Genomic DNA, 22311 nt, shown 5'->3' with positions numbered 1-22311 from the left:
TTATTGACATATTACACACATATATTTCACAGTTTGATGAAAATTACGTTTTGATTAACGTTAACGTTGGGCTACTGCTCTGCTTTCTGCTCCAGACTCGGCTTAAAGCCATTGTTGTCATATAGAAACCGAGCGTCTCTAGACAATTTCAGCTGCACAAGCTCCAAAATAACTAATCAGGCGATATTTAACTCCTAATAAGACTGTAGAGACATGTCTATAGGTAGCAGTATACAGCACTATGTTTAACTCCTAATAAGACTGTAGAGACATGTCTATAGGTAGCAGTATACAGCACTATGTTTAACTCCTAATAAGACTGTAGAGACATGTCTATAGGTAGCAGTATACAGCACTATGTTTAACTCCTAATAAGACTGTAGAGACATGTCTATAGGTAGCAGTATTCAGCACTATGTGTACCACTTCTTCATTTGGTTAAAACAACCACAAAAATGCTTAAAACTGTAGAAACCACAATGTTTACTACGTGTGATGCACGACGTAGCCATCTTTGAAAGTGAACTCGGGGTCTATATACGACCTCGGGGGCGTTCTTTTTGTAACTTCCGGTTTGTAACTCCGGAAAACTCCTCGTAGATCGACTTCGGTGGACAAAAAGAACGCACCATTAGACATAGGTCTATCAAAAATATTCCATCAAACAATCGGCACTTTAATTAACTTTAACTATAATCAGATAAATGTCATGCCTGGTTACGTTTATGAACAGCAAACGCTACTTTAGCGATTGCGATTATTCTGTTACAAGAAACATTTAAGTTTCACAAAGACATACCTACATTTACTATTAAAGGCATACTATGCAGTTTCCATTTTTTTTCAAACGGCGACCCCTAGAGTCGCTGTGGAGTACTTGTATTTAACGTTACCGTTGTTGCTTTTTAGCTCTCGCCAACGAGTGAAAGCCTGACCGAGTGGGACTCTTATCCGGTTCCTCACGCGGTCAGTTTCTCGTTTTCTTTTCCTTGACTCTTCCGACCGCGCTGTCTTCGTCGACTCTGCCATGATTCACATTTGAAATGCGTTCTAGTGTCTTCCACGGAGGCTGCTTCTTATATGTTGTTGATGTATGTGACGTTGTTCTGTAAGGCAAGATTTGGCGGGGCGCCACCTCTCAAACCTGCATTGCTGGTTTTGCCAGCGGCGTACCCCCCCTGCTTTGCTATCGGGATGATTCGCCCTACTACGAGTTTGTTTACAATCAAAATGAATCAGACGCTGTTATATTAAGGTACAAATCTTGCATCGTGTGCCTTTAACACGGCCATAGCAGACGCTTAGTTGCTGTCACAACACCGGCCCACTGGGCCCGAGTCTGAGACAGAAACAAAGTGTCTCTCCTGTTCTTTCTGACGGTCGGAAATCTGGAACAGGAAAAGTTAACCCTCTCCTTGATTTCATGTTGTTTATGGAGAAGGAGAACCAGGAACCCTGCCAAGCGGACCAATCACAGTTGTGGTCTGCGTCGACAGCGCTGTATCCACGTAGGGTCAGCATCGCCACGTACGTACCCACAGTGTCGATTTAACGCAGAAGCATAAATTGACCTTTACGTAGGCTACGGTGAAAGCTCTGCATGGAGCCGCCAGAGAAGCATAAATCCTGCTTCAGCCTGTCTCCATCGCATCTACCTGCGGGGTTGTCAGCTCTGTGGCCACCTGACATACTCTGTGTGTAGGACAACCGATTTAACCCACCAGTCCTTAACAATAGAGTGGCATGTGCCAAGTTAGCACCAACAAGTTAACTAAAAAGAAATAGATGTAAATGTAGCCTATAGCTAAGTTTCCATCCACTTGTCAATCGAATTATCTGAAGTTCAGTAAAAAGAAATCATGCAAATAAAAAAGTGTGGTGAAAGTGTGTTTCCATCCAAAGGCTTTAAAGCAAATAAAAACCTGTTGCGTTATGACGTCACACGTGCTGTTTTGCGGTCAAATTGGCATATCGAATTGATTTGAGACATTTTAAGGTGTTTCCGTTCATTTTTGCACGGAATCGCACAACATTCAAGCGAACATTTGCGAACAAAGTTTTGCTAGACAAAATGGATCGCGCCATCTACCAACAAATGATCAATATTGCACAAGTTGTAATAGTGCTGGTAGCGACATATCGAGCTATAATAAGAAAACAACGACGTTAGCAACACATTGCTATGATGATGCAGATGCAGATGCACGTAAATGCCCGACGACAACGGAGGCGGTCTGTGGTGTGGGAACGTAAATGAAATTCAAAAAGTCTCTCGTCTCCTCATTCGTCCACTTACATCATGTCTTTGTTGCCACCTGCCATGTGTGCAAACAGAGTGGAAATACTGGGCGGAAATGAACTAAAACTTCTTCCTTTCGTGGCGGGTTGCAACCATGAAATGACCTAAAACTTAATCGCAATTAATTATTTATTCGGCAAATAACGTTTCCATCAGCGTTTATCACATAAACCGTATATATCGATCAAGATAATATCCGATGAGACCGAAGATATTTCCTTTGAGCCGATATTTCATTCGATATCACTTAATTTGGATAAAAACGTGTGGATGGAAACATAGCTTATAGCCTATTTTATCTTTTATCACGCAAAAATGTATTCTAATAATGTTTTTATTTGTGTTTTAATAATATTGTTTTAACTGTTTAAGTGATAGTATTAATCAATCAAAATTCTTACTGTAGCTTAACGGTTAGACATATAATAATTAGAGATGTTCCGATCGGCTCCGATACTGCCTAAAACGCTGGTATCGGTATCGGGAAGTACTGGAGTTTATGCACCGATCCGATACCACGTAATAAAGCCCTAAAGAAAATCTACGTTAAAGTAGATTATTTATGTTCTTCTTCCGTTATAACTGACTGTCAAACTGGACAATAAAAGAAAGTTCTGTGGCGTTCATTGTTTGTGTTTGTTCATGTTTCACAAAGATAGAAATAATATCACATCCATACAGGGATAGTGGAATACAGTTGTTAAAACATAATAAAATATATGACACACTGGTATCGGATCGGTACTCGGTATCGGGCGATACACAAGTTCAGGTATCGGGAAGCAAAAAATGGTATCGGGCCATCTCTAATAATAATAATAGCATCCCTATCGGACGTGTATTAAACCAATATCCAACCTATGTGTTACCAGCTCATTAACGGTAGTTGAAGGTGTGAGAAAGGTTTAAGGAGTGCCAGGTCTCAGCTGTCACAACAGGGTAAATGTGCGCTCTTTCAAAGCTATTGAAGTCAGACGTCGCACTGACAGAGTAAGCACCCATGTTGTCGAGGAGAAGCCAGTCCCCCACACGCAACTCAGGAATCCAGTAGTTGTCAAGTACTTTGTCAGAGCTGTCGCAGGTTGGACCCCAGATAACAGACCGGTATCTCCGCTCGCTGCTCTCAACAACCTGTGTAGAGCACAAACATTAACATATACAATGAACATCACTAGTTATCATATTCTACCACAATCTATTTTTTTCTCTCTTGCCTATTTCGGATTATTGGGATGGGATTTACAGGTATGCTGCATTTCTAACGTTAAAACTTCTAGATAGAATGCTCCAATATTGGCTTTCTTATGTGGTGACAGGGTTGATATTTACCCTGTGAAGATATGGCTCATAGTTGGAGTGAGCAGGGTCAAAGACAATGCAACTCAGGGAGCCAAACACTCCTTCATTAAGGTAGTACATCATCATTCTGCCAGGGTTGTTTTCCTCTCCGTCTGGAAGAAATACATGCAAAATAATGAAAGTTACTAAAATGGCAACTATGCATTATTTTTGCAAAATGTTGAAATTTATAATAAAAGTATCTCTGGTCAAGCAATTGCAGCAAGGTATATTGGGTTCTGCACATAGACTGTTAATATTAATGGAAGAGCACGTGTGATGTCACCCATTGGTTTGTGGAGATCTGCTATGAGTTGTTGAGTTTGCCGTTACCGGCGCAGCCATCCTGGTTGCGAATGTGAGGATTTTAGACGAGAGGGAGGAGTTACGTTACACGCTTTCACTGGCAATCACATCATAGCCACGCCCTAAAACACCCCCGGCTTTATCGCCGATTTTAAAATCAACGAGACCATAATTCAAAAAATGAACATCATTCTGTGTTGCAGAAGACTTAAAACTAGCAACTGAGACAATAAACTCATTGTGAAAATGTTTACTGAGGTCATAAATCAATTAAGAAGTGGGTCACCTTCTCATAGTTTTCTATAGAAAACGACCTCCTTTTGCAACTGCATGTGTCGCCCCCTGCAGGAATATAGATATATTGCAGGTTTAAGGAGTCTCCGCCTGCAGGAATTCAGATATAATGCAGGTTGAAGGCACTTCCGCATTTCCAGCACTTCGCCGAACCGGATGCATTGACCATTAATATTTACAGTCAATGGTTCTGCACAAAGTGAATTACTACAACGCTACAAGTCCGGATTGTGCTCACTCAGAGACTGAATGGCTCTCTACCGAAGAGGATTCTTGATGAAGTGGTGCAGATACATTTAAATACAAACCAACATTAGTAAATGTGTTAATACTGGATGCACAACATTCATGTGGCTTCAAAAGACAAATCTATACATTACCACTTTGTTCATCCATATCATCACTGACTACTCTTTTGGCAATGACGTTCGCTGCCAGTGTGAAGGCTGATTCCACGTAGTACCGGCCCGGCTCTGCAATAATCTGCACCCCACTGTCAGGCGGGAAGAATTCATCCAGTGCTCCATTAATCACTTCTGAAAACTAGGAGGGAAAACCACAATGGGCATATTCAAAAGGGTTTACACCTACACCTTGATATTTCAGACATTTCGCGGAATCTTAAAGTGACCAGTATCACTCATTATAGGCAACAAAGGTAAGTGTAGTAGTAGTCTGGATCAACGGAAGTACATTTCCAGAATAATTGTCTGAAGGGCAAAATGGCGGAGGAAGGCAGTAGCTTGACAGGTGCTGCTGCACCTTTCCTAAAACAAACTGGGAGACTGCCAGATGATTTTTTTGCAAATGGAATTTCTGCATCTTGGAACCCACGAATCAAACTCACTACAACAGAGAACTCATTACATCTCCGGGTAACTCTGTACGTGTTGTTTCTCCTACTGACGCAACTGTGGGGATCTCGTGAACGCGAACGCCATACTTTGTTGCAGGCCACGGCGTTTGCAGATATAGTCGTGCCAATGCCACTTGCTTCATGGTGCCAATACACCATATACTCAAACATTTTAAATGACGGGCGAGCATGTATCAGTGGCGGCTGCGTGAGAGCGGGCGCTGCTCTAGAGGGATGGTACCAGCAAGTCGGACTCAAGGATATTCTGTCTTTCTCTGCACGGTTCTACTTCTACGTGGGGATATTCATCTAAACCCCGGGCTTATCAAGATCGTGTGGATGCTCTACAATCAGCTGTTCCCATTCATGGAGTGGAAGCGTCGCTGACCCATATCCAAGGCTCCAGCGTGGGAAAACGAGGTAACCCCCTGACAAAATCGGTTCCTAAGTTCATTCCTGAGAAAATAATAACATCATTGATCCACGCAAAGCCAGCAGCAATTGCCAATACTGCCGGTTTACTTAAACAGCAGCAAATGAAACTGTTTCAGACTGTGAATCACGCAAGCGTGCTTTGGAATCCAAAAATAAAGCCGAAGGGAATTTTCGGAGGACATTTAAACATCCGCAGCATTGCTTTAAAGACTGAGCAGATCGAACATTTGTTAACAGATTCAAATCTTGATTATCTTTGTTTAACGGAAACTTGGTTAACTCCTACTACTCCCTCTTCTATAGTTAAAGTGTCGGGATACACCTTGTATAGATTCGACAGAAACAAGGGTAAAGGCGGCGGTGTGCTGATTTACGTAAAAGATCACATCCAAAGTAAACAACTGGACATCAGTGATTGTAACTTGGAGTGTGTGGGGACTACTATTACTTTGTCTCCTCAAATGACTTTCTGTGTATTAGCAATTTATCGACCTCCTAAAGCTACTAAGGATTTGTTTATTTCTCTTGGTAACTTACTTAAACAATGTGATGGAAAAGAAGTCATTCTTTTAGGTGACTTTAATTGAAATTGGTTGGAGAAATCATGTAGAAACAAACTTAAAGAAATAATAAAACCTTTTCAAATGACACAACTATTAAGTAAACCAACTCGTATAACAAAATCTTCTCAAACCTTTATAGATTTAATATTGACAAATAACCCGAGAGAATAATAAAAATTTATAATCTAATTACAGGTATGTCTGATCACAACGGTTGGGTTTAGGTAAAGAAGAACGGGACGGTTGGGTTTAGGTAAAGAAGAACGAGACAGTTGGGTTTAGGTAAAGAAGAACGGGACAGTTGGGTTTAGGTAAAGAAGAACGGGACAGTTGGGTTTAGATAAAGAAGAACGGGACAGTTGGGTTTAGGTAAAGAACGGGACAGTTGGGTTTAGATAAAGAAGAACAGGACAGTTGGGTTTAGATAAAGAAGAACGGGACAGTTGGGTTTAGGTAAAGAAGAACGGGACAGTTGGGTTTAGATAAAGAACGGGACAGTTGGGTTTAGGTAAAGAAGAACGGGACAGTTGGGTTTAGATAAAGAACGGGACAGTTGGGTTTAGGTAAAGAAGAACGGGACAGTTGGGTTTAGATAAAGAAGAACGGGACAGTTGGGTTTAGATAAAGAAGAACGGGACAGTTGGGTTTAGATAAAGAAGAACGGGACAGTTGGGTTTAGATAAAGAAGAACGGGACAGTTGGGTTTAGATAAAGAAGAACGGGACAGTTGGGTTTAGATAAAGAAGAACGGGACAGTTGGGTTTAGATAAAGAAGAACGGGACAGTTGGGTTTAGATAAAGAAGAACAGGACAGTTGGGTTTAGATAAAGAAGAACGGGACAGTTGGGTTTAGATAAAGAAGAACGGGACAGTTGGGTTTAGATAAAGAAGAACAGGACAGTTGGGTTTAGGTAAAGAAGAACGGGACGGTTGGGTTTAGGTAAAGAAGAACAGGACGGTTGGGTTTAGATAAAGAAGAACGGGACAGTTGGGTTTAGATAAAGAAGAACAGGACAGTTGGGTTTAGATAAAGAAGAACGGGACAGTTGGGTTTAGGTAAAGAAGAACGGGACAGTTGGGTTTAGATAAAGAAGAACGGGACAGTTGGGTTTAGGTAAAGAAGAACGGGACAGTTGGGTTTAGGTAAAGAAGAACGGGACAGTTGGGTTTAGATAAAGAAGAACGGGACAGTTGGGTTTAGGTAAAGAAGAACGGGACAGTTGGGTTTAGATAAAGAAGAACGGGACAGTTGGGTTTAGGTAAAGAAGAACGGGACAGTTGGGTTTAGATAAAGAAGAACGGGACAGTTGGGTTTAGGTAAAGAAGAACGGGACAGTTGGGTTTAGGTAAAGAAGAACGGGACAGTTGGGTTTAGATAAAGAAGAACGGGACAGTTGGGTTTAGGTAAAGAAGAACGGGACAGTTGGGTTTAGATAAAGAAGAACGGGACAGTTGGGTTTAGGTAAAGAACGGGACAGTTGGGTTTAGATAAAGAAGAACGGGACAGTTGGGTTTAGGTAAAGAAGAACGGGACAGTTGGGTTTAGGTAAAGAAGAACGGGACAGCTGGGTTTAGGTAAAGAAGAACGGGACGGTTGGGTTTAGGAAACGTGACACGCGGCATATGATCCCCGGTCCCCTGGGTGAAAGTCCTGTGTTGTTTGACCCATCCACATCCCCAACCAACTTCCCTATGCGGATTTTCGGGTTCTCATACTACTCGCTACCGTAGTTGCTCCTAATGCTACATCATCTTCTCATTGACTTTACATTGCCATTGTTTTCCGTGGTGGCCACATGGAATATTCACACCTTCCGTGCCACCACCACGTAATGAGATGCTAACAGTTTGGGATCATTTCACGGGATTCTGCGGGACCAGGCTCGACATCCAGGCGCGTGAGTCCCTCGCATTACGCTCTCTGTGCGTCTCCGTTCTCAAAATCCCTTTGCTTCGGGAAACAACAACAAACTAGCTGGCGAGCTACACGCTGAAAATGACAAGTTTTGAGGAAAATTTGGTCTTGCAATAAGGCAGGTCGGGAAATGATTGCAAAGATTTACAAAGAATATGTTTACTGCATTTACTCTCTAACTGGAACGTTTTGCGACCGATTGGTGGGGATTGCTGTGAACGAAGTACACATGGTGAACAGTTATATTCATTAAATATTGTATGTGGCGTTTTCTTTTGGGGTGCAAATGTTCCACCAAAACAAGTTCCTTCCCGAGACTATTTTGCAGACGCACCGCCCAAGATAATTGTGATTGGTTTAAAGAAATGCGAACAACCCAGAATGTTTTTCTCTCCTATCCCAGAATGCATCAGTGGTGTAGCCAGACCTTCCTCCACAGCGCTGTGGAGATAGGTCTGGCAATGCAAGACTGGTGCCGTACAAACTCTTAAGTATAGATACTTTATATTACTCATCCAGATGTACTCCTCTCTCTGGGTGAACTGTTGCAATTGTATATATATACACAGTATATCTTTTTTTTTTTTTTCAATTTTACCTCTTCAAATTTCTCTTGAAAGTCCCCAATCACAGAAAATCCTCCACCAATATCCAAGAGTCTCATCTGGAATCCCAGCAAATTCTGAAAAAGATATCCATCAGTCATATCAATAGCAAGTAAATAGCAAGTAAAGGTGCCAATACCACACTGTGAAAATATTTCAGAAGTAAAAGTCCTGCATTCAGACACTTATTAAAGTAAAAGTATTATCAGCAACATTTACTCAAATTTTCAAAAGTTACAGTACTCACTATGCAGTAAAATGTTCCCTGTCAGTGTTTTCCTGTTATATCTAAAGGCTCTGACACACTAACCCTCTTGTGCACTGATTCGCTAGTCAAGGGCTAGCACTCCACCAATCAGATTGGTCATTGAGTCCGACTGCCCACTGGCCGATTCAACAAGTCAAATCAGCCCAAATTAAAGCCGACGGCACGGAACATACCGAACAGACTCGAGTCACCGACCTAGCCAGGCTGTCCGACGGCTGATAATCGGGTTGGTGTGTCAGAGCCTTAATGGATTTATATTATTGTGTATGTTGCATTTTAATGCTGTTGATGTTTAATGTCTTTCTAATTTAACTCCTTTTCATACAGTTGGGCAGTTTAATCTACAGCAATGTATAAGATCATCATATGTTTGTAGCGAAGTAAAACGTTTCATGGTATCAGAAAAGCAGCAGAGAGAGAGAGAGAGAGAGAGCGAGAGAGAGAGAGAGAGAGAGAGAGAGAGAGAGAGAGAGAGAGAGAGAGAGAGAGAGAGAGAGAGAGAGAGAGAGAGAGAGGGGGGGGGATGACATGCAGCACAGACTGTGGGTCGGACTCGAACCCTGGCTGCTGCACTAAGGACCGTGCCTTAGTACATGGGGCGCACGCTCAACCAGGTGAGCTACCAGGGCGCAACCAAGAGGCTTTTTAAAGACTTTAATTATAAGTGTTGTATAAGAATTTTCTCAACACATAAGCAACACGTCATCCTGAGAAACATTCAAATTCACCAAATACGGAGATACATGGTTTTCACTGGACAGGAAGGGTATTAAAAAGGACAAATGTATTGAAGTTAAAAGAACAATATTTGCATAAAGTTGTACAAAATACAAATTAAACACAGGCAGACAGTTTGCAACACAACTGCAAATCATCAACAAAGAAATTCAATTTAATTCTTGTGTTCTATTGCTATGGTGCCAGTAGAATTTCTGCCAGATGTCCCTCATTTCCACCGGATGTCCATCCCCTTCCTCTGTCTCTGTGTTGGTGTTCTAACCTCCGGTGGATTTGTGAGGACTATGGTTAACTGCTCCTCAGATCTCTGCAGGGTAAATCCAGACAGCTAGCTAGACTATCTGTCCAATCAGAGTTTTCTGTTGCACGACTAAAACTACTTTTGAACGTACACATGTTCCACCAAAACAAGTTCCTTCCTGAGACTATTTAGCAGAGGCACTGTGGCTCTGTCTGGCCAATAAACCAGAGCATGTTTTTCTCCCATCCTAGAATGCTGTGTGGACAAGGCAGAGCCTCCTCCGCGGTGCTGTGGAGGAAGGTCTGGCAATGTGAGACTTCTATGACAATGACTTACCGCTATGTCAAAGACATGTCTGGCATCTACAATGGCCTGTTTGAACGTCGAACCTCCAGTGCAACCGCTGCCTACGTGAAAGCTGACCCCTATGACGTCTAAGCCCAGCTCTCCAGCACGTTCCAGCAGCTTACCGACTGACACCAGTCTGGCTCCGAACTTTGAACTGAGTTTTAGCAGCGACTTGGAGTCATCCACTGCGATGCGGAGTACCAGTCTGGAAAGTGATTTGAAAGACTTTATGTTAACCGTTGTGTTGTCCTCCGTTTTCAAAGTTTTTTATATCAGAAATATGGGTTTCTTATAGGGCTGCGCTTGACTAAAGACATTCTTAGTCGACTAACACTCATTCAATTGTATCGACTAATCAATTAGTTGATTTAATCAACAGATCTGTAAATCTGAGTTTCACCGCAAAGAGTCATGCAAAAGCACCACTTTAATTTTTGTGTTTACCAGAGATGTGCAAGTACGTTTCTTGGAAATAAGTCATTCAGCATGAAAAAAGCATCAAACAAGACTAATGGACTAAAGAGATCTAAGGTGACTAAGACCAGAACGACCGATTAGTCAACTAAACGACTAAGAGGGAGCAGCTCTAGTTTCTTAAAAACCAAATTGCCCCAAAATAACTTGGATTCATGCACGTACGTTGTATGGAACCCATACAACACATACATTCATGCATCCGTGTTCTTCGCAGGTAAGAATAATGATTACTTCCATTGAGTTTTGGCTGTTTTATTTAATTTCATGGCATTTGAAAAAAAACATTTTTTAAATGGTTTCAAAACAGCATCCTGACCAAACTTTGACATAAACCAGTCTGTGATTCACTCAACATCCTCTGATCTTAACTATTCTATTAGTCAAAATAATTCATAATATCTGCTTTTTTTTCAAACTCAAAAATTACGTATGATGTCTTTTTATTAGGTTTATTGACCATGAATTAAAAAAAAAAAAAAAAAAAAAACATTGAAAAGAGGGACAAAAACGTTTAAAAAAGCAGCAAAAGCATTAAAAATGCGTCAAAAAAGTCGAAAAAAGTTCAATTGCTTCCATGCATTTTTCAATTTTGACCCGGAATGACACGTTCATGGACGACATTGAGGACAACACAAGGGACAATCAATGCTTTAACAAGAATTTAAACAACGTACTGTAGAAGCAAAGTATCATTAGTTGTTCACTTACTTGGCCTTGGCGTGACAACGAGACACTTTAAGGAGTTCATCCTCACTATCAAAAGTCATCATATCTACTCCATGAGCACAGGCATATCTGATGTGTGACAGTGGTTTGGTTGTATGTGCGTAAATGATATTATCAGGTGTCGCTCCGAGGGACAAGGCCATCTGGATCTCACCCTGTGTTTGACCAAAACATGTTTCAAATGAGCCAGCTGAGAAGGAAACAACCTTTCTCGATAACAAAGAAAACGGAGAGCTAGATTATCTTTGAAATAGTTCATCAGTACCTTGCTGGCACAGTCGAAACCTGTGTCCAGAGCACTCATCATCCTCAAAACTGCTGCTGTGTTGTTGCACTTCACTGCATAGAAAGGCTTGACTCGAGGCAAGTTAGTAAGCCATCTGAGGTGTCTCTTATACACGCTATCTAGATTTGCCACGTAGAATGGCTCTTCATTGTCCTAGTAGAGCCAAGTTAACATTTCATTTTGAAATCTATCTCGCAATATTTTCACACAATTCCACAGAGATTCATAGTTTGAAAAAGTGACATAATGTCTCTGATACTCACCATAGATCCAAGCTCTTTTATTTTATTGTCTATGACATCTTTGACGGTCCTTCCATTTTCTAAAATGTCAATGTCACAATTCTCAGGGGACGAAACATGCATGACTGATTCCTTTGTATCTACTGTTCCTGCAAGGCATGACAAGCAGCAAAAGACAAAAGCAAAAAAATATTGTTAATGTTAGGCTGGATCACAATAAAAATCATCTATGCCCTTCTTTGTTTATAGCCATTTGTCTACATTATACTTTGTACATAGTAGTCAAAAACCTAAACTGTAGGCACATTTGGCTTACACATTACATCAGATCACCCAGTTTTTCCACCTTACCACGGTCCATAATCCTCAATATGTCACGACGCAACCATAAAAATCTCAAAATATGAAACAGAACTGGATGTAAGTTTGACAGTAGATACTGACACACACGTCTGACTAACACTCATGAGAACATTTTATTTCGGTCAGTCCTGGCTTCACCCCACCCAAAAGAACATAAGCTTAGTAGCCTACTTCTGATTGGGTGGGCAGCCTAAACACGTGTCCAAAGTCTCCCATTGCCCACCCCCTCTTCTCAACATGTTCAGGCCAGTGACAGTCTATGATTCAGGCCTTATTCTTTTTACAGTCTTTCACATGGATGTGTTGAGACCGAAGGTTCAGGCCAGGCTGTACGACTAGGCCAAATGTCTGTGCCATGTCACTGGTTGTTTGGAGCTGGCGAACCTTGGGCCACTAATGCACTTCTCTATGCTACCAACCTCCCAACTTGCCCACCTATTATTTCTACAAGCCAACCCTAATATAGCAGGCTAAAACCAGCCCTGATGAACAGATGGATCACATAACAGACAAACTGGCAAGTCTGCTTGGGAGTGGTCTTGCATTAACAGACCTATCTCCACAGCGCTGTGGAGGAAGGTCTGGCTTCACTACACGTACATTCTGGGATGGGAGAAAAAAAAACTTTCTGGATTATTTGCATTTCTTTGAACCAATCACAATCGTCTTGGGCAGCGATGTGGCTCTGCTAAATAGTCTTAAGAAGGAACTTGTTTTGTTGGAACATTTGCACCCCGCAAAAGAAAAGGCCACATACAGTACAGTACAGTACACAATGACAATACAGTAACGTGAGCTATTTTAATGAGCTGAAACATGGTTAAACCTCATTAGCTCTTACCAGTGTATCTCCGTGTGTACTTTGTCCACAGCAATCTCCACCAATCGGTCCCCAATAGGGTTTAATATTTTTCCCGAAAATGAGATGAATCAGATCCCGGGAAATAGACAGCCCATATTCCGGGAATCCCGGGAAATGGCCAGGAAATGGCTGTGTTTTTTTTGGTTTGTTTTTAGCCCAAGTAATGTATCAATATCATTCAAATATGTGTTCCCAAAATCCCAAACTGACAGTTTTTATATTATTTGTATCATTTTTAGGACTAAAGAACACAGTTTATGTTAATCATCAACACAGTTTGCAATGACCAATTCTGCTGCGTGATCAAGTGAGCTGCGTGCTGCTGCGCTCATTATGAAATGCCAGGTGGGATGTCTGGGACATGTCTTCTGAAAATCTAGGCAACCCTTATATAGTCAATGTTTTATAGAAATCTATTTTAAAAACCACTGAATGATTCTTAAACCATTAAGTTATCGAAATCCATTCTGTTGCTGTTGAGGATGTGTAAACGGCTGCAAATGGGAATAATCACTCGAAGTTAACCAAATATTTCTTTATTAGGGCAGGGCCAAACAAAATTAAAGAAAATGATCCTCAGAAATGTACAATTGTGTGCAGTGTGCACTGCAAAGAGACAGGCCTATCTTTAATGAATGAATGTATTGAGCCTGTGTAATGATTTAGGGAGCCTGTATTACCGTAGCTACCGTCGTCTGCATCAACGTTACCGTATGAGAAGAATAGACACGCACTCCTTGCCTTTTTTTAAATTTATTTTATTTCCCGTTTCCCGTCATAACCTTTCCCGGGAAACGGGAAATGGTTTTGATCAGATTTTCCGGGAATCCCTTTTCCCGGGATTAAACCCTAGTCCCCAAAACCTCCCAGTTAAAGAGTAAATGCCCTAAACATATTCTTTGTAAATCATTACAATTATTCATTGAAAGAACCAAGCAGGCCTGCCCTATTGCGTGATCAAAATTTTGTTTAAAACTTGCCATCTGTAGCGTGTAGCTCGCTAGCTCGATGTTTGCTGTCGTTTCCCGAAAAGAAGGGATTTTGAGAACGGCAACACACGTCAGATGCAAGGCTTTATGCTGAAAACATACTTCTGTTCAGACTAGCACCTGTGTAAAACTGTACTGGCATATGATCTCATATTTTAGTTGATCAATCAGCAGACTTTCAGTGACGTCTGTGTTTTGGTAATTAACCAATCAGGAACATCCCAACGGAGGAGTGTGGATTGTTAAGTGAAGACACAAGAGTTTTCTTTACTTGCTCCCAGGACCAACTCAGGTCCTGTTTACACAAATAAGCTGGCGGGTGAAAACGACAAAATATTTTGTCAGATGTGCCTTTCGTTTAGACGACAACGGCGTTTTTGTGGCTTAAAAATGCAAAAAAAAGTGAAACCACCCTCCAGAGTGGAAATCTTAAAAACGCTCAACTGTCGCGTTCCCGTCTATATCAGTGGTTCTCAAACTTTTTTCAATAATGTCCCTTTTTGAATTGTTTCTTTAAGCCAAGTACCCCCTGACCAGCACTAATAATGTTTGGTAGAAAAAAAAAAAAGTTTCTATAAAGAGGAACAGTACAGCGCTGTCAGCGATAGATTTACTAAACCCCAGCCTTGTAACTTAAAGAAACATTTAAAGGGATACTCCACCGTTTGTTGAAATAGTTCTTATCACGGTCTCCCCTGGCTGTAGATAGGTGGGCCAACACATTTTTTGTCTCAGTGCAAGTAATTAGGTTGTTTTTTTTGGTCTTTTGTTGGCTCACTTTTACTCACAACATGCTAACCGGAAACATAGGATTCCATTCACTACGCTAAGCTAACTAGCGGCAACTCTGCCGGTGTTGCACCGAACTAAAACAATGCATGCACAAAAAATGTGTTGGCCCACCTATCTACAGCTAGAGGAGACCCCCCCTATCTCAAGCTAGGGGAGACCCCACCTATCTACAGCTAGAGGAGACCCCCCCTATCTACAGCTAGAGGAGACCCCCCCTATCTACAGCTAGGGGAGACCCCACCTATCTACAGCTAGGGGAGACCCCACCTATCTCCAGCTAGAGGAAACCCCACCTATCTACAGCTAGAGGAGACCCCCCCTATCTACAGCTAGAGGAGACCCCCCCTATCTACAGCTAGGGGAGACCCCACCTATCTCCAGCTAGGGGAGACCCCACCTATCTACAGCTAGAGGAGACCTCACCTATCTACAGCTAGAGGAGACCCCACCTATCTACAGCTAGGGGAGACCCCACCTATCTACAGCTAGAGGAGACCCCACCTATCTACAGCTAGGGGAGACCCCACCTACCTACAGCTAGGGGAGACCCCACCTATCTACAGCTAGAGGAGACCTCATCTATCTACAGCTAGAGGAGACCCCACCTATCTACAGCTAGAGGAGACCCCACCTATCTACAGCTAGGGGAGACCCCACCTATCTACAGCTAGAGGAGACCCCACCTATCTACAGCTAGGGGAGACCCCACCTACCTACAGCTAGGGGAGACCCCACCTATCTACAGCTAGAGGAGACCTCATCTATCTACAGCTAGAGGAGACCCCACCTATCTACAGCTAGAGGAGACCCCACCTATCTACAGCTAGGGGAGACCCCACCTATCTACAGCTAGAGGAGACCCCACCTATCTACAGCTAGGGGAGACCCCACCTACCTACAGCTAGAGGAGACCCCACCTATCTACAGCTAGAGGAGACCCCACCTATCTACAGCTAGAGGAGACCCCACCTATCTACAGCTAGAGGAGACCTATCTACAGCTAGAGGAGACCCCACCTATCTACAGCTAGGGGAGATCGTGATAAGCCCTATTTCAACAAACGGTGGCATCTCCTTTTAAATGCTAATGAAAAAAAAGACAAAAACTGAAAAAAGACAAAACCTTGGAAAAAGACGGTAGAAAGAAGGAAGGAAGGCAAGAATAGGTCGAAAAAACGTATCAAAAACTTCAAAAACAGTGACATAACTTCGAAAAAAGCGAGAAACTTAAAAAGTAGAAGCACAGTAGAAGGAAGGCAAGAATAGATCCAAAAAAGGCGACAAAAATGTCACATTTTTGGTAGAAAAAAAAAAAAAGTCTACATAAAGAGAATCAATGTGTTCTGGACAACAGTCTTGTAACTATTAAACATTTTGTTAAATATCTCACGTACCCCCTGAAGTACTCCTAAGTACCCCTAGGGGGACACGTACCCCCATTTGAGGAACACTGGTCTAAAGGGTAAAAACGAACTGTGCGAGTGTGTGTGTGTCTACACCTCCTCGTCTGTCCAGCTTTTGTAGTTCTCTTGGCACTACCAGGGAGAGAAGTGGAAGGAAGGTTCTACAGGCTCGAGGACTTGGTGGTGATGTGTGGCAGTGCTTCACACCACTAACCTGACTCCTCCAGATGGATCGCTTCGCATTTGCTCGGCATATCCATCTGGGAACTTTCCGTTGGAGAACTTTTGGGAAGGGGCGAAAATCCTGGTTAGCTGATTAGATAAACCATCCGTCTATCAACACCTATAGTTGGTGATAGACGGGCCAAATCAACCAATCAGATCAACGGAGCGTATGAAAATACAACCACAAGCCAGGCTACCCCTGCTGCTGCTGCAGGCAAAGCATAGCTCGTTATAGACAGGGTCAACTTTCACAAAATCAGAACCCCGAAGGCATTTTGTGATTATTTATATTATACAACATTTCTAGGGGTATTAAGGGGTGCTGAATCCAAATATGCTGTATATGAAGCTCAAAAATGTTCCAAAATGAGAGAAATTCAAAATGGCCGCCACCGCCAGATTGAAATCTATTTTTCAGTATATCTTTTTAACTAAACAAGGTACAAACATGAAATAAATGTGCTTTTGTAAGTTTTCCTATATGGGCAATTCAATGCCATATTCAGATTTGAGATGTAATGTGAAGAAACTGTTTAGATATTGCAAAAATAGTTGTTTTTAACTATGAATAATTATTATAAGTTATTATTCTAATAATAATTATTATTATTATTACTATTATTGTTGATATTATCAGGCTACATTTACTTACTTTGTATTTTGTTTTGAGGTCAAATGTACAAACAAATACAAACTTTAATTAAATGTTCACAGGTTTTCACACATGGGGAATTTAACATCCTGTCCTGATTTAGATCAAGTGTCAATAATCAGCTTGAAAATCATACAAGTATAGAGAAAAAGGTGGTCATTAGTGATAAAGAAGTTGTCAATCAAATAAGATCCAAAAGCATGGTGATATGCTTATATGATATATACTCTACCAGTCTATCATATTTATACATTGTTGTACACAATGATCAACATCAGCTAATTCCCTATACACATACACTACCGGTCAAACATTTTAGAACACCCCAATTTTTCAAGGTTTTTATTGAAATTCATGCAGTTCAATGTCTTATTGTACTCTGAAATGAAAGAATAGAACAAATGAACAATTTAAGTTAAAAAATAAATCATGGAATCAATTTATAAACCAAAATGTATTCTAAATGTTTGACTCATCAAAGTAGCCCCCTTTGGCAGATATAACAGCTGAACACACTCATGGCATTCTTTCTACAATGGAAATCAAATATTCTTCAGAAAGTTCTTCCCAACTCTGTTGCAGAAGTTCCCATAAATGTGTGGCACTTTTAGGTTGCTTTGCTTTCCCTTTTCTGTCCAGTTCATCCCAAACCAGCTCAATGGGGTTTAAGTCTGGTGACTGTGCTGGCCACTCCATGTTTTTAAGCTTACCATCTTGTTCTTTTTTCCTGAGGTAGTTCTGGCATAGCTTGGACCTATGTTTCGGGTCATTATCTTGCTGTAGGATGAACCCCTGACCAACTAGGTCCATACCAGAGGGTACTGCATGGCGCTGCAAAATGCTGTGGTAGCCGTTTTGGTTCAGGGTGCCTTTCATTCTGTACAAATCACCGACCCTGGATCCAGCAAAACAGCCCCAGACCATCACGCTTCCTCCTCCATGTTTGATAGTTGATGTCACACGCTGAGGAATCATCCTTTCACCTACTCCACGGTGTACAAAAATCCTGCGTGATGAACCGAAGATTTCAAATTTTGATTCATCAGTTCATAACACCTTCTTCCAGTCTTCAGTAGTCCATTGGCAGTGTTTCTTTGCCCAGGCAAGCCTCTTTTTCTTATTCTGACGTCTTAGCAATGGCTTTCTTGCTGCAACTCGACCTATCAAACCTGCAGCTCCAAGTCTTCTCTTTACAGTTGAAACTGAGACTTGCTTATTACGACCACTATTAAGCTGTGCTTTAAGCTGTTGTCCTGTGAGCCGCCTATCACGCAAGCTGTTGACTCTCAGAAACTTGTCTTCTGATTCTGTTGTGGCTTTGGGTCTGCCAGACCTCTTCCTGTCAGAGTCTCCCCCAGTTTCTAAGTGCCTTTTGATGGTGAAGAATACTGTACTCACTGACACCTTGACTTTCTTCGCAATTTCTCTGTAGGAAAGACCAACATTCTTAAGTGTTATGATGGTCTGTCTCTCTTCCATTGTTAATTGCCTTTTTCCCGCCATTTTTATGGCACCACATTACTTTCTGCAGTACAATACTGTTCAAATAATGCTCACGAGGGTACTGTACCACAGTGTGTTCCAACAATACTTTTATACAAACAGAGGGGGTTGGAAGTAATCCAGACCAGTTGGAACACCAATTGGTAGCACCAACTTCCAAAGCTTGATCAACCTCCATTGCTGCAGAACAGCTTTACGTTGTTCACCCATTTCTTGTTCCCTGAAAAAGGCCTTTTTGTAAAATACTGAAATGTACATTATTTTTCAGTTTTGGGTAACCTTACTTTTTTTTTAAACCTCAGGCAGTTCACCACTTGCCTTTGTACCATTTCAAGCCATTCATTGGACTTGAACTGCTAACATTTCAATAAAAAACAAAAAAAATTGGGGTGTTCTAAAACATTTGACCAGTAGTGTACCTGCAGCTGCAGCGTTGGCTGAGGCATCCTTTGGTACACCCACATGAAGTGAACTCCCTGCAGGCTTTAGGCATAGGTGGCAGAGACGTTAGCCGTGGCACTAATTGACCTTCCTTGTGCATCCATCCCATTTCATCCACTGGAGGAAGATCAGGATGTGGCAGGTGAGCTTGGTTCCAGATTGTCGCTTGATAGTGTGAACGCATGATATGAAACGTCACTGTATCTGAGGTTGGAGGCAGAGTCTCTTGTGGACAACCTTTGCAAAACAACTTCACTCTTGCTTTGTTGCATGTATCAACCTTGGGCACACCATACATCTTACAGATGAATTTCTCTGTTGAATTCACAATATCTTCTGTGAGAGGGCCCTTCCCAAGGCCAGTAAGATTGGTGTGATGTTGCTCGAACACCTGCCAGGCTGTTTTCTTTCCGTGACTGCTAAACTGAGACACACTATCACAGCCGGTGATGGCATGGAAGGCAAGGAGTGTGTCCACATGATGATCAGAGAGTAACTTGCAAATGTCATGTACTGGAAAATACTTTGGATCCTTTGATGTCCCAGCTTTCATGTAGACATGGGTACATCCAATTCTGTCATGATGTGCTAGAAGTAGAAGAAGCATGTCTGTGTCACGCGCTGACACGACTATTGTGTCCATAGGGGCCTGGATGCAGTGCAAAATCAGTCGTGTATCAGCCTCCTCATGGTCAGCACTCATAGAGGAGATTTCAAGTTCTGGATCTGATGACTTGACAGTGGTCGCTTCAGCAAATCCACCTGACACTACAACCACTGGCTCATATTCTGGGCTGTGTTCTATCAGATGGTTTGAAAGTAGTCGAGCGAGATCTGCTTTGTTCTCTTCCAGTGCCATGAAGCTCGACCAGTCTGCTGGAAGTGGAACAGAGTCATTCACGATCTCTCTGCGTATTGGTCGGTGGCGCTGTTTATGCTTCTTTCTTGTGCCTGTTTTGATGGATTCGTCATGGTACCTGTCGAAGACTACATCAACCCTCTGGTACATCTTCAACACTGTGTCAGCAAACTTGTTGGCATAGTTGCCGAGTTGGATATGTTTTGTCAGTATATTAGCTAAAACAGATTTGTTGGTGGAATGTAGACTGCCGTTAGTTGCGGCCAGAGATGGCAGGATGGGCATGAGTTCATGCTGGAGAATATTTTCCAGGTCTACCTTGCGACCTGCTCTGTAAGCTGTGATGAGCCTTTGTAGAATCTGCCTGTCCACTTTGATGATGTTTTGCTTGTTGCATGCAACTGCGGGAAACTTGACAACACTTGCCAGAACATTGAAAAGGACTGCGAATAAGCTGTCACTGTAACTTCTACTGGGATATAGTTCAATGAATATCACCATGACCCATGGATCTTCCTGCTTCTGGATCTTATTTGATTGACAACTTCTTTATCACTAATGACCACCTTTTTCTCTATACTTGTATGATTTTCAAGCTGATTATTGACACTTGATCTAAATCAGGACAGGATGTTAAATTCCCCATGTGTGAAAACCTGTGAACATTTAATTAAAGTTTGTAACTTTTTGTATTTGTTTGTACATTTGAACTCAAAACAAAATACAAAGTAAGTAAATGTAGCCTGATAATATCAACAATAATAGTAATAATAATAATTATTATTATTATTAGAATAATAACTTATAATAATTATTCATAGTTAAAAACATATTTTTGCAATATCTAAGCAGTTTCTTCACATTACATCTCAAATCTGAATATGGCATTGAATTGCCCATATAGGAAAACTTACAAAAGCACATTTATTTCATGTTTGTACCTTGTTTAGTTAAAAAGATATACTGAAAAATAGATTTCAATCTGGCGGTGGCGGCCATTTTGAATTTCTCTCATTTTGGAACATTTTTGAGCTTCATATACAGCATATTTGGATTCAGCACCCCTTAATACCCCTAGAAATGTTGTATAATATAAATAATCACAAAATGCCTTCGGGGTTCTGATTTTGTGAAAGTTGACCCTGTCTATAACGAGCTATGCTTTGCCTGCAGCAGCAGCAGGGGTAGCCTGGCTTGTGGTTGTATTTTCATACGCTTCGTTGATCTGATTGGTTGATTTGGCCCGTCTATCACCAACTATAGGTGTTGATAGACGGATGGTTTATCTAATCAGCTAACCAGGATTTTCGCCCCTTCCCAAAAGTTCTCCAACGGAAAGTTCCCAGATGGATATGCCGAGCAAATGCGAAGCGATCCATCTGGAGGAGTCAGGTTAGTGGTGTGAAGCACTGCCACACATCACCACCAAGTCCTCGAGCCTGTAGAACCTTCCTTCCACTTCTCTCCCTGGTAGTGCCAAGAGAACTACAAAAGCTGGACAGACGAGGAGGTGTAGACACACACACACTCGCACAGTTCGTTTTTACCCTTTAGACCAGTGTTCCTCAAATGGGGGTACGTGTCCCCCTAGGGGTACTTAGGAGTACTTCAGGGGGTACGTGAGATATTTAACAAAATGTTTAATAGTTACAAGACTGTTGTCCAGAACACATTGATTCTCTTTATGTAGACTTTTTTTTTTTTTTTTCTACCAAAAATGTGACATTTTTGTCGCCTTTTTTGGATCTATTCTTGCCTTCCTTCTACTGTGCTTCTACTTTTTAAGTTTCTCGCTTTTTTCGAAGTTATGTCACTGTTTTTGAAGTTCATGTTTGTACCTTGTTTAGTTAAAAAGATATACTGAAAAATAGATTTCAATCTGGCGGTGGCGGCCATTTTGAATTTCTCAATTTTTAGGCATTTTGGGACATTTTTGAGCTTCATATACAGCAGATTTGGATTCAGCACCCCTTAATACCCCTAGAAATGTTGTATAATATAAATAATCACAAAATGCCTCCAGCACTTTAAATAAGTACATTTTCAGAAATTCTGCCTAGACTATTAGCTCAGCAAGCTAGCAACATGTCGGTAAAGGAGATTTTCCGTTTGTGTAACGAGAATTTAGGAATAAAAGGCCCCATTTCAGGTTCCCGGTCCATATTCCAAAAGAAGGATCCAAGAGAAAAAAAGCATTAGCGAGCAGCTAACAGAATTAGGGCTACCGCTGTCTGAAAATCCTGGTTAGCTGATTGGATAAACCATCTGTCTATCACCTAACCCGCC

The 22311-nt window shown here is 41.5% G+C and overlaps 1 protein-coding gene across 1 annotated transcript; it reads right to left on the bottom strand.

Moving 5' to 3' along the window:
* Positions 1-3071: 3071 nt before the first annotated feature.
* On the bottom strand, positions 3072-12386 carry LOC114554722 (ornithine decarboxylase-like). Its single transcript, XM_028576725.1, has 9 exons — positions 12289-12386; positions 11959-12086; positions 11675-11848; positions 11392-11564; positions 10195-10411; positions 8605-8688; positions 4618-4780; positions 3629-3750; positions 3072-3430 (listed from the first exon to the last, which is right to left on the bottom strand). The coding sequence occupies exons 1-9, from the start codon at positions 12296-12298 to the stop codon at positions 3176-3178; spliced, it is 1326 nt and encodes a 441-aa protein (XP_028432526.1). The 5' UTR covers positions 12299-12386; the 3' UTR covers positions 3072-3175.
* Positions 12387-22311: the final 9925 nt, after the last annotated feature.

This window comes from Perca flavescens, chromosome 4, assembly GCF_004354835.1.
Source record: "Perca flavescens isolate YP-PL-M2 chromosome 4, PFLA_1.0, whole genome shotgun sequence".
Taxonomy (NCBI): Eukaryota; Metazoa; Chordata; class Actinopteri; order Perciformes; family Percidae; genus Perca; species Perca flavescens.
This window is presented reverse-complemented; position numbering and strand designations above follow the sequence as displayed.